Source organism: Macrotis lagotis, chromosome 1, assembly GCF_037893015.1.
Source record: "Macrotis lagotis isolate mMagLag1 chromosome 1, bilby.v1.9.chrom.fasta, whole genome shotgun sequence".
NCBI lineage: Eukaryota > Metazoa > Chordata > Mammalia > Peramelemorphia > Peramelidae > Macrotis > Macrotis lagotis.
Window position 1 is genome coordinate 375,109,666 of NC_133658.1, and position 14,571 is coordinate 375,124,236.

Below are 14,571 nucleotides of genomic sequence, written 5' to 3' on the forward strand. Positions count from 1 at the left end.
CAAGAAAACTCCATCTAGGGTCACAAAGAGTTGAACATAATTGAAAAGACTTAACAACCACAAAACTATCAAATTGTAGACAACCTATTTGAAGAGACAAGAATGATGCATTTTAAACAATTAAGGAACATCACCAAATTTAATTACATTTTGAATTGTGATACAAGTATTTTGGGAGTTAGAGATCAATATATACTTGAATAGTTGTCTTCAGTTGCCAAAAGGAATAATGGTCAAAAAAGCTGTTTATTAAGCAAAACTTCTCTTTAGTTTTATTGAATTAGAATCATGTCATGGTAGAGCTAGAAAGGGACCTTAGGGGGCAGCTAGGTGGCACAGTGGATAAAGCACTGGCCTTGAAGTCAGGAGTACCTGGGGTCAAATCTGGTGTCAGACACTTAATAATTACCTAGTTGCGTGGCCCTGGGCAAGCCACTTAACCCCATTTGCCTTGCAAAAAAAAAAAAAAGAAGGGACCTTAGGGAACATTTGAATCTTACAAAGGTGCTGACAGAGTTGTCATTTGGAATTTTTGAACCTCAGACAGGTGGGAAGGAAGGTAGAGGTAAGGTTGCCAGAGGGAATAAAAACATGATATGGGAAACCACCTTTGTTGCTAAAGATTGAATGGTTAGGGGGACAAAAAACAGGTCTTAGGATAATGCTAAATTTGGGTGCTTTGAGACAAAGTTCCATTCTCCCTAATGAATTATGGCTCTGGCAGAAATCTTGAAGATTTGGAAGAATTTAGATAAACTGAGGGGTAAAAGCAACCAGAAAGGGCAACATGTTCAAAAATAGGAATGAGCATGATGCTAAAACAAGAGCAACATGCTTGGGAGGATGGGAGTGAGAGAAGTGGTTGTGAGAGATAAAGCTTAATAAATCTTTATAAGATAAGGGTAGGCACAGACTGTGGGTCCAGACAAAAATGTTTAAAGTAAAAGTATGAAGTCGCTATGTATTCTCAAGTAGGGTGGTAGCGTAATTAAAGGAAGATTATGATTTAGGGAGCTCTATAATGTGCAATCTCTATGAGTCTCAGTTAGGATCACCTGAATTCAAATTTGATCTGATTCTTCCTAGTTGTGTGACCTTGGGAAAGTCACTAAACCTCTGGCTGCTGTTACTTAACCTTCCTGACATTTCTCAACAACATCATAATAGCACCTACTTCCTAGGGTGGTTTTGAGGATCCAATGAAATTGTATTTGTCAAGCATTTGGCCTAATACATAGTAGTTATTGAGTCTTTTTTTTCAGTTCTGTAAAACTCTTGGTGACTCCATTTAGGTTTTCTATGGCAAAGATACTATGGTGTTTTGCCATTTCCTTCTCCAGCTCATTTTACAATGAATGACTTGCCTAGGGTCATTGAGGCTGGATTTGAAATCAGTAAGATGAGCCTTCCTGACTATGCCCAGTGTTCTATCCCCAGCACCATTTTGCTGCTCAGTACATAGCAAGTAGGGACTGAAAAAAAATGCTTATTTCCTTCATCCTTCCCCTAATCAGCTCAATGATAATGTTTGAGACAATTCTCTTCTTGAATGCTCAGTATAATGTAGGATGACATGAGATACTTCTGTTGGCTAGATCAACTTAGTTCTTATCTATATGTAGAAAATGAGATGATGCATGATCATTAATGTATTGTTTTTAAAGATCGATATAATATTAAAAAGAAGAACTACATAACTATCCAGAGCTGTATTTGTCATGAAGTGTGGCTGAGGCAAACTATAAAAATGTTTTTCACCCTGTTACTGCCTATTTTCTGGACTCTGCTTTTTCTCAGACTAAATTTAGTCTCCTTGCACAAGTAAAAGATAAAACAAGGAAGGAAGCAATCATCTACTCAGTACTTATTAGGTATCAGTCATTGTGCTTTATAAATATCCCATTTGATCCTGACAACCATCCTGGAAGATGGGTTTTATAATAGTCACTACTTTATGACTGAGGAAGCTGAGACACATGGCTATTAAGTGAAGTGACATAACCGGGGTCACATAGCTAGTAAGCATCTGAAACTGGATTTGAGCTCAGATTCTTCCTGATTCCAGGTCCAACTTTCTATCCACCGAACTACCTAGCACTACTGCTACTATTAACAACAACAACAACAATATTTATTAAAAGCTTTCCACATAAAAATAATACTACTATTACTGATCATTATTATTATTATTACTATCACTAATAATAATAGGCATCTAGGTGGCACAGTAGAGAGAGCATAAGGTCTGAAATCAGGAAGAACCTTTATTTAAATACAATCTTAAATATTTACTGTGTGACACTAGCAAGTCACTTAATCTCTGTTTTTCTCAGTTGCCACAACTATAAAATGGGGTTTCTTAGAACATCTGTCTCCAAGGATTGTTGAGGGGATCAAATAAGAAAATATCTGTAAAGTGTTAAGCTTACATATAGTAGCTGATATAGCCGTGTAGTTCTTATTAGCCATTATTAAAGAAAGATGCCTAGGGAGTCAAGAGTGAAGTCCAGAGAATGAATGAGATGTTACAAAAATAAACATACTGATATCCCACTTTTTAAAACTTACAGAAAATCCTACTATTCTTCATAATACTTTTAAGTGGATTAATGTGATACTGATTTTTTAAAAAGGCTGGTTATCCTCATAGAATATCATAAAGATAGCACATCATACAACTGACAGTATAACATCTTATCCTTTTTCCTCCCCAATCCAGGAAGAAGATGATGGTATGTAAAGAAAACCCCAAATTCCCTTCATTCTTCCAAATGGTCCTTCAAATGAAGCTATTTCATATAGGCAAAGCAGAGGTCTGACGGTTACCATATCATGTCAAATAGTTAAATGGATGTAAAATGAAATCAGACAAAATTATTTATTTTTTAAGTAGAAAATATCTCCACCAATGCAGACTTCATCAGAAATTTAAGAGTCTTCAAGAGTTGCCTGGGACTCAGAAGTTAAATGATTTACCTATAGTTACATATCTAAAACATGTAAACCCAGGCCTGCTTGATTCCAAGACTACTTATTTATTTATTATACCATACTGTTTCCCTTAAGTTAACAAGAAAAAGATGGCTAAGTTTATATTATTGCCAGATTTCTGAATTTTGCAATGTAATTTTTAAAACAAATGCACTGGTTATTTGGTTTTTTTTTTAAATCTACATTTATCCTAACATACAAGGAAAGAATCAAGATAGAATCAGTAGAGAAATATAAATTTTTGAAAAATCAATTATTTCTGAAAACAGATGATTATTTCCATCAAACTTAATGAGTTAAAGGATCATCTAGATGGCACAATGGATAGATAGCCAGGCCTGATGTTAGGAAAACGAGAGTTCAAATCTTGCCTCAAACACTCACTAGACAAAAATGCCTTTGGGGAGGATGGACCAAATCTTTAGAACTATAATCTGATCAGAAGCACTGTTTCCCATTGTTATTATTTCTCTCTATATCAAACCTGTCTAAGTTATAGTATTCTAAACAGAAGTGTTAATGAGTGAGCATGTAGGTATCCCTGGTGAATTCATTTATTTGTATCTTTTTTTAACCATTCTTTTCTGTTTACCATAGTGCACCACAGGCTGCACCCTCATCCGGCTATTCCCTCTTTTTCCAATACTTTTCCTTCAAGATCTAACAAGCCACCATCCAAATTTCCTCCATCAGGATCTAACAGTATGCCTGGGCCAATGACAGCAAGGTTAGTCTCCATCATCATTTATTTGTAGGTTTTGAGATAATATGATGTCTGTTGCCATTCTAGAACACAATGGGGCACAGCTTTCTGGGCTAAGAGGTTGTGCCAGGTGGGTTAATAGGGGAAACGGGTCGAAGTTGGGGTCAGTGAAACCAACCCCTGATCATTGTGGAGACTAGTTCTGGTGTTATCCTGTTTCTGCTTATCAACTTGGCATTGCTGATAGCCTTTATCATTGCCTTAACAAAAAAAAAAAAATGAACACCTGGAAAGGAAGGGAGGAATTTAAATTTTAAAAAAGAGAAAAACAATTTAGTAACATTTGAAACACACACACACACACAAAACCCTAATAGCCTTGTAGCTGAGAGATCTCTTATATTTTGAAATGGGAAAATGAAATTAAGTAGATAAACAATAAGTACCATAGATAGTAAGTGATGTGACAGGAACAGTTGCTGTCCAATTTATCATGGTTTAAGCAGATCAAAGATCAGAATAGCAACAGTACTTTTCTATTTGTTACTAAAAAACAAAAATAAGAATCAGAGACAAAGTCATAGGATGCCAGCAGGAGGCAGCTGATTATATCCAGTAATTAGTTTGTCAGGCTTTTATTATAATTATTTATAAGACCCAGAATGGGCTACCCTGAAATAAGAATTTCAAATAATTTTCTTTACTGTGTTCCCTAGGATTTAAGGCTAAATAAAAATAAATTAAGTAAAATTTTCACTGTTTCCCTTCCCTTCACCCTGTAAGTCTCACCCATCATTTTATTTACCTCTAATCCTGTGTCTCCACAGTAATTTTCAAACAAGTGCAACAAGTACAACATTGCCACCATACTTATCAAAAGGTAGGTATGTGAATTAGAAACTTTATAGTTTGTAATTGTTACCACATCTAGCATACTTCTACTCTTATAGCAGATTTTTTTTTAAAACTATGGTACAGTTTTTCAAGCTTGTTGAAAAGGAAGGCCTTCTTTTAAAAAATGACTTCAATAAAAGGTTCCTGGGAAGGTGGAAGTAATATTATATTACAAACAGATAGGAGATTTAAATATCCATGAATCCACAGAGATTTAGGTTTAATCAAAATTTGGTGAATCTAAATGTCTGACCTGGTATTAATATAATGTTTAGACTGTCAATGGGCATTTTGTTATAACCTTTGAAGAAAGATCTGGCCTTGCATGTCAAAAGTAAAAAAACAAAAGCACTACAATAAGAGAGAATATAAGTGGTATGATAGTGCATACAGTGCTATATACCTATGCTATATACCTATACTATATAGGTAAATATATAAGTTTATATATGATATGTAATATTCTATGGCTACAGGTTACACCAACATCTTATACTGCATAAAGAAAAGACCTTGGAATCAGGATGACTTGGATTCAGTTCCTATCTCTGACAAGACAAGTTACTAGATCCCTAGTGCCCAAGATAAATCTATGACAGGATGAAAGTAGAAAGAAAATAGCATAACTGAGAATGGGGAAGAATAGAGTAGAGGTATATACAGCTTATAATAGCAACTGTGGGAGAAATATTGAAGCAACTTCTCTGGTGGACTTATGATAAGGAAGGCAACTCACCCCAGAGATAAAAACCATTGGAATCTGATCATGGACTGAAGTACATTTTTTTTTTTCTCTCTCACTATTCTTGAGGTTTTTTATCTTCTTGGGGAGTAGGGGAGTTTATGTTTACTCTTGTAACAAGATTATTGTAATAATATAAAATAAAATAAATTTTAAAAAAAGAAAGAAAAGAGCATTGAACTCAACAGTATTCCAGAGATCTGGGTTCTTATCTAAGCTCTCATACTCACTAGCTATATGACCTTGGGCAAATCACTTAACTTGAGCTGAGAATAAAATTTATTTTACCTATTTTAGAAGATAATAAGAAAATTTCCTCTAAATATGAATTATTGTTATAATTGTATTTTATAAGCTATACACATTTTATAAACTGAATTATTAAGAAAAGTTAATTCCAAGAATATTATAATTTGGTTGGTAGTAAATATTTATTCATGTGAAATAACTAGGAAACAATTCGAAATAATAATGTATTTCATAAAAACAAGACCGAGTATATAACTTTGCTGTCATTCAATGTTTTCTGAATATAATTGAATTGCATGACTAGATTGTGTAATACTGGCTGTATTTTAGCAACCGAAAAAGAAATGGAGAAATATAGGGCTAGTGGCAGAAGATCTGGGTTCTTCTGTTCTGAACTCTTGTTACTATCTGAGTGACCTTGTGCAAGATACTTAATGTTTCTGGGTCTTAGTTTCTGCTACTGTAAAATGAATCAGAGTAGTTGATCTCTAAAGTTCTGTACAATTCTAAAACTGTCAATATAGTCCTTAAACGTCTTTAAGGAAGAGTAGGGTTTGGATAGTAGACAGGAGGGAGATTTCCTTATAGTAAATATTAATAGCAAAATCACAAAATGAGTTTCTCTGAAATGTATCTGCCAAATTGAAATAATCCATGTCATTATCTTCTCCCATTATATCTGCATTAAGAGGAAACTAACATCATTATTGAATTGGTCTCCCGCATTGCATACAGACAATTCTCACAATTATCTCTTTACTTGGACATGTGTTCCAAATAGCCTCATGCAAAGCACAATGCTGGATACTGAGTTTATAGATGGGAAAGTACCATCTGGTAAACTGGAGAAAGCGGGGGGAAAGGTTCCAGAAGGGAAGGGAAGAAATGGGAAGGGAAGGAAAGCAAAAGAAGGAAGAAAAAGAAGAAGAACAACAAGGAGGAGGAGGAGGAGGAGGAGGGGGAGGGGGGAGGAGGAGGAGGAGGAGGAGGAGGAGGAGGAGGAGGAGGAGGAGGAGGAGGAGGAGGAGGAGAAGGAAGAGGAGAAAGAAAGAAGAAAAAGGGGAAAGGAGTTGTAGAAATAACAGAAAAGACCAGGATAGAAAGGACAGAAGGAATCACTGACAACCAGAACAACTTTGAAATTATCAAGTTGAATTTATAATATACTTGAACAGAAAAATGAACTGAACATAACAGAGCTAAGACCCGATGATAGAGATTGACATGTCCTGTAAATGTCTCTTTGAGTTTGGCACCACTGTTATACCATGTCATATGGAAGTGCTCATTTTGATTGGTATTTTTAAGATTAGAATGAAAAAAATAAGATTCAGGAAAGTCAAAAAAATTTACACTTGTATGACACATGGTAATTTATAAAGGATTTTCCTCAATATAAAACATTCCAAAAGACTTAGTGTCATCTCACTTGATCTGCACAACAAATTTTTAAAGGAGGGTAAATATTATTACTTTTGTTCTCAAAAGTTACACACCATTATAAACCTGTTTGATAATAATAGTAACAATAATGACAGTGAAGATGATGATGATGATGATGATAGCATTTATATGTACCTTGGAGGTTTACAAAACTTGGAGATGTAAAACATCTCATTTTATCTTCTCAACTTGCCTTGAGAAATAGGCTCTATTATTATTATTCAGAAGTTAATTGACTTTTTCAGGGTTGCACAAGTAGATAAGTGTTTGAGGTGGGATTTGAAACCACATTTTCCTGACTCCAGATTCAATGTTCTACCTACCAATCCATATAAATAATAAATATAGAGAATACTATGGTATCTTTGCTGCTAAAAGACAGAATAAAAATCAATTATTCCATGTTACTTTGTTAAGAACTTTTATTTGGCCAAAATGATGAAAAATAACTTTAATAAGTATTTCTGCATTACTACTACTGTCGCATTTAAAAATTTATAGCATACTAGGTATTATATAAAAGACCAGTCCTCTCAATAGTTCTTTGTAATTTTCATGTGATCAAAATGATAAGTAACTTAAATTATTAGTAGCTTTAAAAAATACATATCTTGAAAATCATTGTAGATTTTATTTTATTTATTCTGTGGTAAACAGAATTGTTCTGTGTCATCTGAATAGCTACTTTGACTACTAAATTATAGAAGATCTTTTTATCATTGACTTCTGGAATATTCATTAGAAAAATTAAAATAGCATTTGTGAAAAACAAAATATGACTAACAAAAGTTTTTAAAATCTTATAGTTAATAACATTTGATAAATCTTGATAAATTTTAATCTATAATTTTGAAGGTGCTATCAACAGAGGTCCATCTAGAGGTCCAGCTGAGGGCAGACCTTTGCCTGTTCCAATTAGGCAACCACCACCATCTCTTGGGGATGAAGAGGTAGGTAGAATAACCCTCAAGTTATTCTGTGTAGAAAATGAGTCACCATAAACTACTTTTGAATGCATTTAAATTTTCTACAACACAGATGACAATATCCACTATCAGAATGATGAATAAAATGAAATGGGAAGATACTTAACAATATGAATAAAATTAAAATAAAATATAATGTTAGTATGTGGTCTTCTAAATCAATGTGAACCCATAAGGATCCTTACATACAATTTAGTAGCTCCCATTTCTATTTGAGTTTGGCACCACTGTTCTACAGTCTTAAAGTTACTTTGTGGGTGAATTTTTAGAACAAAATAAAAATTAACCAGGGAATTAAGAAATAGAAGGGGAAAAAATTAATTCTTCTCTATCTGAATCCTTTGAGTTTCATTCAAATTTTGGTAAATATAAAACTTCTGACACAATCTCCTAACCTGCCCCCCATTCACCTCCACCATAAAAAAAAAACAATTACCTATTTCTAAACATTTTTAGACTTGTGGTATTGGACATAATCCTTAATTTTTACCCTAGTTACATCATTTTATTTGCTGGCACACTTTTATTTGTGTAATTGTATACAATCTATAATTGGATCTTATAAGTTCTATATTGGACAGATACAGTTGATAGAACACTGTACATGGAGTCAGGAAGATCTGAGTTCAAATCCAAAAATCCAAACTCAGACACTGACTAGTCCCTTAACCCTGTTTCCTTAGTTTCCTCATCTGTAAAATGAGCTGGAAAAGGAAGTGACAAACTACTTCAGTATCTTTGCCAAGAAAATGCCAAAGGGATCACAAAGACATGACTGAAAATGACTCAACAGCAACAACAAATAAGTTCATTATAGAGTGAATGCTAATTCATATTTATATCTGTCATGGTGAAAGAACTAATGAAATACACTCTGTTGAATTTATTTCAAATTCTTGAAACTCTGATAAATATAGACTGTCATGATTTTATTAACTAAACTTCCTTAAGAGACTAAAATTTCCTTTGTTGTGGGGACCATGATATACATAAATGTTTGTATCTTAGTATTGTCTCAGTCCCTAGGAAAGTGCTTCAACCCTGTTTCTAAAAATGAAACAATTACATATTTTGTAAACAAAACATTTTAATTTTTAATTATCATTTAAACACTCATAATTTTTTTACTCTGCTATATTAGCATTATTAGTATAGTTCATTCATCTGCAAATTTTTCTTTTAAAATTTTCAGAACTCATTGAATAATGAATGGTATGCATCATACATTACTCGAACAGATGCAGAAGCTGCTCTTAGGAAAATAAACAAGGTACGGTGCTAACATCAGATGGGGTTGGGAGAGGGGGCAATGAATTTACCTTTAGCCATGGTACAATTTGAAAAAATATTCATAAATAGATAATTAAACATAATTCTAATCAAATGTTTACCTACTATTCCAGATCAATTCAGTCAAAACTACTGACTAATTAATTTTCCATGTAAGGAACAGATTATTTATATTTGACTATCAACTAGAATCATACATATATAGACTAATAAATAGACTAATCCAAATAGTATCAATTCCCTTCTCACATATGACATTTACTATAGATCTGTTCACAATAAATTTCCTTTCATTTGATTTATGGAATAATTGAAAAAAAAGTTGTGGTCCACATCCCTGAACTTACACATATTTTTTAACCCTCTGATGAATAGAGTGTCATTTTTTATTAACTATTAAGTTGTAAGCTCCCTTAAGAGATTTTAATTTCCTTGGATATAAGAACCATGATATAATATGCATAAAATATGTATATATCTGGATTTTGATTAGTATTCTGTCAGCTCCTAGAATAGTGCATTGAAACTAGTTAGTACTTAATTTTTGCTAAATGAATGAAATACTTGAATCATTTCCATAAATTAGGCTAGGCCCTTTCTTCAAATCAAAGCAACTGAACAAGATCCTTGTGAGATGCCATCCTCCTTAAATCCTACTGGGGTACAGATATAGATTTCCACCTACAAAAAATACTTAAAGTCAAATATGGCATGAGAATGTTTGATTCAGATCAGGTGATTTCTAGTGGTTGAAATCATTATCAGTTTCCTGGTCCCTTTTGACTCTCTATTCAGGCATCCCCCAGCTAAATCTTTAATATTTTTAAAAGTAGGTCCCTGCCATTCCCTCTGCAAATATTTGTACTATATGTGTTATACTGTTAATGAATCCAATAATGAAACTCATAAAATGTAGAGATTTTGCCTAAAGTTCAGGAATCTGAATTTTCCTTGTGAAATCTCTATTGTCAGCTTCTGTTGAATCCTAGATGTTTGTTCCCTGACATCAATGCTACAAAAATACTGACACCTATTACGAACATCATAATAAAAATTTATTTTCACATTTCCTTTTAGGATGGCACTTTCCTGGTGAGAGACAGCTCTAAGAAAACAGTTACTAACCCATATGTACTCATGGTGTTATACAAAAATAAAGTGTATAACATTCAAATTCGTTACAATGAGGAAAGTCAAGTTTACCTATTGGGAACTGGACTTCGAGGAAAAGAGGTAATGAACATCTTTTTTTTTTCAAAAAATTCTACTCAGACTTCTCTCAGACCAGTGACACTGGTCATGTCACTCAGACTTCTATGCCTCACTTTTTTTAGTTGAAAAAGGGAGACAATAACACTTTCATATCTTTAACATAGGGTTGTTGTGTGAATCAAATGAAAGAATATAATGTGAAAATGCTTTATGATAACAGAGTCCTATATCAAAACAAGCTATTGAAGCTGTATAAGGTAGGCCCAGTCTTACATGACAGAAATAAAAAAAAGCTAATCTTAAAAAATTATTTTAGGACTACAAATTAATTTAATTATAGTAATAGTAGATCCTTATGCTATTTATAGAGCATTATGTTTTGAAGCTCTTTGACATATATATTCTCACTAATTTTATATTTAGAGAGGTGATAAGACCACTATTAATATCTCCAGTCTTAAGATTGGAAAACTAAGTCAGAGAGACTAAATAATTTGCTTTAGGAAATATGTCCAGATAATGGCCAGTAAACTCAGAAACCTGGATTCCTAATATCTATTCAATCCATCTTTACCCTAAACCACATTATTATTGAGGGAGAAAAAATAAATAACTGTATTACAACGAGCAATGGTCACAAAATTTAAGGAAACTAACAATTTAGGGTTAGAAAATATTTTTTTTCCTATATCATGAATGGTTTGTTGAAGATTGATGGTAAAATAAAATTCATTCAAGATGGTCTGTTAAGAGTTTAATGCTAAACGACTGTTAGTACTATTACCACAAATGTGACAGATTGCCTATTATTGAGCCTAAGGAAACATTTTGCCACAATTCATGCTATTAATTCTAATCCTGAACATGTTTCTCTGTTTCTAAACCCTCAGGATTTTTTGTCAGTGCCAGATATCATTGATTACTTCAGGAAAATGCCACTTCTGCTTATTGATGGAAAAAACCGAGACTCTAGAAACCAGTGCATGTTAATACATGCTGCAGGGTATCCTTAGGAAACTATCAAGTAAATATTAGTCTCTCTTCCTCATCTGTCAGCACAGGAAGATGAGCTACTACCAAGACTCTGGACAGAGACCTCAAACTAACCAGAAAAATCTGTATTTTATGGAAAATGAGGTTTCATTCCTTTTGCTTAAAGATGTCTTTCAAAGGAAATGTATGAAGGATGAGATTATCAGTTATTTATTATTCTTCAATGTCTGTAAAATTGCATGAATGATAATGTTCACACTTCTAGTGAACTCTAATAATTCAATTTATATAGAGTAGACAGAGATTTGTTTGAATACCTACTTAATGTGTATTTTACACATAACTTCCAGGAATTAACACAATTCCATTGAAAGGTCAAAAATTTACATGTCACTAATTGATTTCTATTATAGAAAAAAATTGTGTCAATAAGTAGCAATAATATATGAAATTAAAATCTATTTGTATCAATAACTGCAAAAGCTTGAAAACACAGATCATTTGTTGTTGTTAAGATAAAAAGGTGTCTTTCCCTCCCTGTGCTTGGACTGAATTTGTTCTTTAATTTATATTGTGGATTTTGTATGACATCTATTGCTTGGTCCATAATACTATTTTCTTGGTTTTAAGGAAATTTTCAAGATTAAAAACAAGGAAAAAATTCTAAAGTCATTAATTACATTTTGCTTACCTAAATAAAACTAGGTGATCTAGATTCTAAGTTGTATATTATTCTTTTTGCAAGCACATCCTTCATGGAGAATCAAGGATTCCCTTCCATGGTGGTGTCTGGTCAAAAAAAGGACTTTTCAACATTTAAGGTGTGCATAATGGGAACAGTCTGATTCAGACTATTCCTCTGATAGTTTAGATAGTTTAGACTCTTGTAGATCAGTCAACAGTTAATGAACCTTATTGTGCATGACCTGAGGCCAACAAGAAGCTGCTTCTATAGCCATGTGGCTTGAGACTCAGCCCTTTAGACCAATCAAGTCTTGGAGAGAGTTTCCACAGCTTTTAGAAAGGAACTAGCCTATATTAAGAGTAAGGGGAAGAGGAAGAGAGTGAGAGAAGGAAGGATATACCCTAGCCTATCAATAGTATGAAATATTTTATAGAGAAAAAGAAACATTATCACTATGAAAGTTTAAAAACACTTTTTTATTATAGTTCTATGATCTGGGCTTCCACTGTAACTGGATGAAAGCTATAAAAACATCCTTTATGCCTATACTTTCTTATAAAGCTTTTGAAATATTTTAGAAATTTCTCTAAGAAATCCTCCCAACTGTAATATGCCATATTCTTTTCTAGAAATTTAGCTTGCTTACATTATTGGTATTATTCTTTTCCCAATGGAACTATAATTTTATTGAGGGAACTAATCATATAGATGTTCTACCAATGCTGATGGGACACTGCTCTGTAATTTATAGTCTTTTTTTTTTTTTTTTTTAGTTTTTGCAAGGCAATGGGATTAAAGTGGTTTGCCCAAGGCCACATAGCTAGGTAATTATTAAGCATCTGAGGCCGGATTTGAACTCAGGCAGTGCTGATTCCAGGGCCAGTGCTCTATCCACTGCGCCACCTAGCCACCACTGTAATTTATAGTCTTAAGAGTTGCCTGGAACTTTGGGAAGTTAAGTACTCTGTCCTGCACCAAGTCTGTAACTATTGTACTATGAAACCAACCTAAAGGTCTACTTTCTCATTTCTAAAAATTCTCTTTGAGAATTATATATGTACATGCATATATACATATATGTATATATATATACATACACATAAATACCTATATACATAAAGGGAATTTGAACAAAGTTATGAGAAGAAAATAGGCAGACTTTCATAAGCAACATTTTCAAGCAAACCACTTCTTTACTGTCATATACTGACTGAAAGGTATAGTGAATTCAAAATCCCATTTTTTTTGAATAATTTGTTAAAAAGAATTTTATTTGATAAAGAAAATAGAAACCTTAAAGATATTTTTTGACAGTTTCTTCTTTGAATATATTAAAAGCATAGAACACACCTTTAAGAAAAGAGATAATTTGCTTGATGACCAGGATTTTCCATATCAAAGTACAAAACATGGAGATATGTGGACCAATGTCTAGAGTGGAGTACAGTTTCAAGATGGATTCCCTAGAGATAGTAAGATCACATATGTTAAGTTATATCAAGTCCCAGAATACTGGAGATCCTTCTAAATGATATATTCATATCTCAAGTTCATCCTGGTAATCTATAATAGGAAGAGTAAGGTAATAAAGGTCTATTGTCTAAAGTAGATTATTCTATCAGTGTACACATGTACATGAACATATTTTTATATATACATACTTTTGGTAAATACACATGCATATGTGTATATAAAACATATATACTTTTATGTTTTAGCTTTTGAAGATATAAAATGAACCAAAATTGAATAGGAAGTGGAGAGGATTAGATTGTTTTGGGAAGTTTCAAAGTGTTTTTAATGATGTCAACTTCCTTCCATTAAACAATTATTTTCTGCTTTTTTAACACCAAAGATAGCAAAGTCTTCAAATAATTAAAGTTGCAGGTCACCAAAGCACAATAATGAGGTCATGAAAAATGATTAGGTGGCACCAAGGTATGAAGGAATTTTTATGTTGTGGAAAAAGATAAATAAAAGCCATCATCAAAGAAATATAGAAACAGAAAAAAGAGATGGTGGGCTAGTCATGTCAAAAGTAAGACTATTTACCTAAATGTTCTATTCATAGTCATAGGACACAAAAACATTTACAGCTTAATAGTTTTTAATCTGGGGTCTGTGAATTTTAAAAGAATATATGTTTGCTAAGTATTTCAATATAACCTATTTTCTTTGCAAGCATGTGTATTTTGTTTTAAAACATTTATAAGCATTATTCTGAGGAGTCTAATCTTGATCAGAATGCCAAAGGGATCCATGACACAACAAAGGATAATCCACATAACTAGATATCTCACAGGGGTTTCATGGGACACATAAGGAGATGTAGATGGATTGTATGACTGGAAGGAGCATTCTTATCCATGAGATCACAGATCTA

The 14,571-nt window shown here is 33.0% G+C and overlaps 1 protein-coding gene across 4 annotated transcripts in view; it reads left to right on the plus strand.

Moving 5' to 3' along the window:
• Positions 1-14,571, plus strand: part of LOC141506039 (lymphocyte cytosolic protein 2-like) — a 124,583-nt gene that overhangs the window by 57,442 nt on the left and 52,570 nt on the right. For 3 of the 4 annotated variants that reach the window (XR_012473756.1, XM_074212444.1, XM_074212446.1), the window contains exons 15-20: positions 2,720-2,732; positions 3,589-3,718; positions 4,522-4,574; positions 7,878-7,972; positions 9,201-9,278; positions 10,376-10,531. Coding sequence is in view for 3 of the 4 variants with exons in the window: in XM_074212444.1 (XP_074068545.1) it covers positions 2,720-2,732; positions 3,589-3,718; positions 4,522-4,574; positions 7,878-7,972; positions 9,201-9,278; positions 10,376-10,531 (525 nt within the window). In the remaining variant the exon portion in view is untranslated. Of the gene's footprint in view, positions 1-2,719; positions 2,733-3,588; positions 3,719-4,521; positions 4,575-7,877; positions 7,973-9,200; positions 9,279-10,375; positions 10,532-11,400; positions 12,942-14,571 lie in introns of those variants that run through there. The other variant, XM_074212445.1, reaches the window with a different exon arrangement.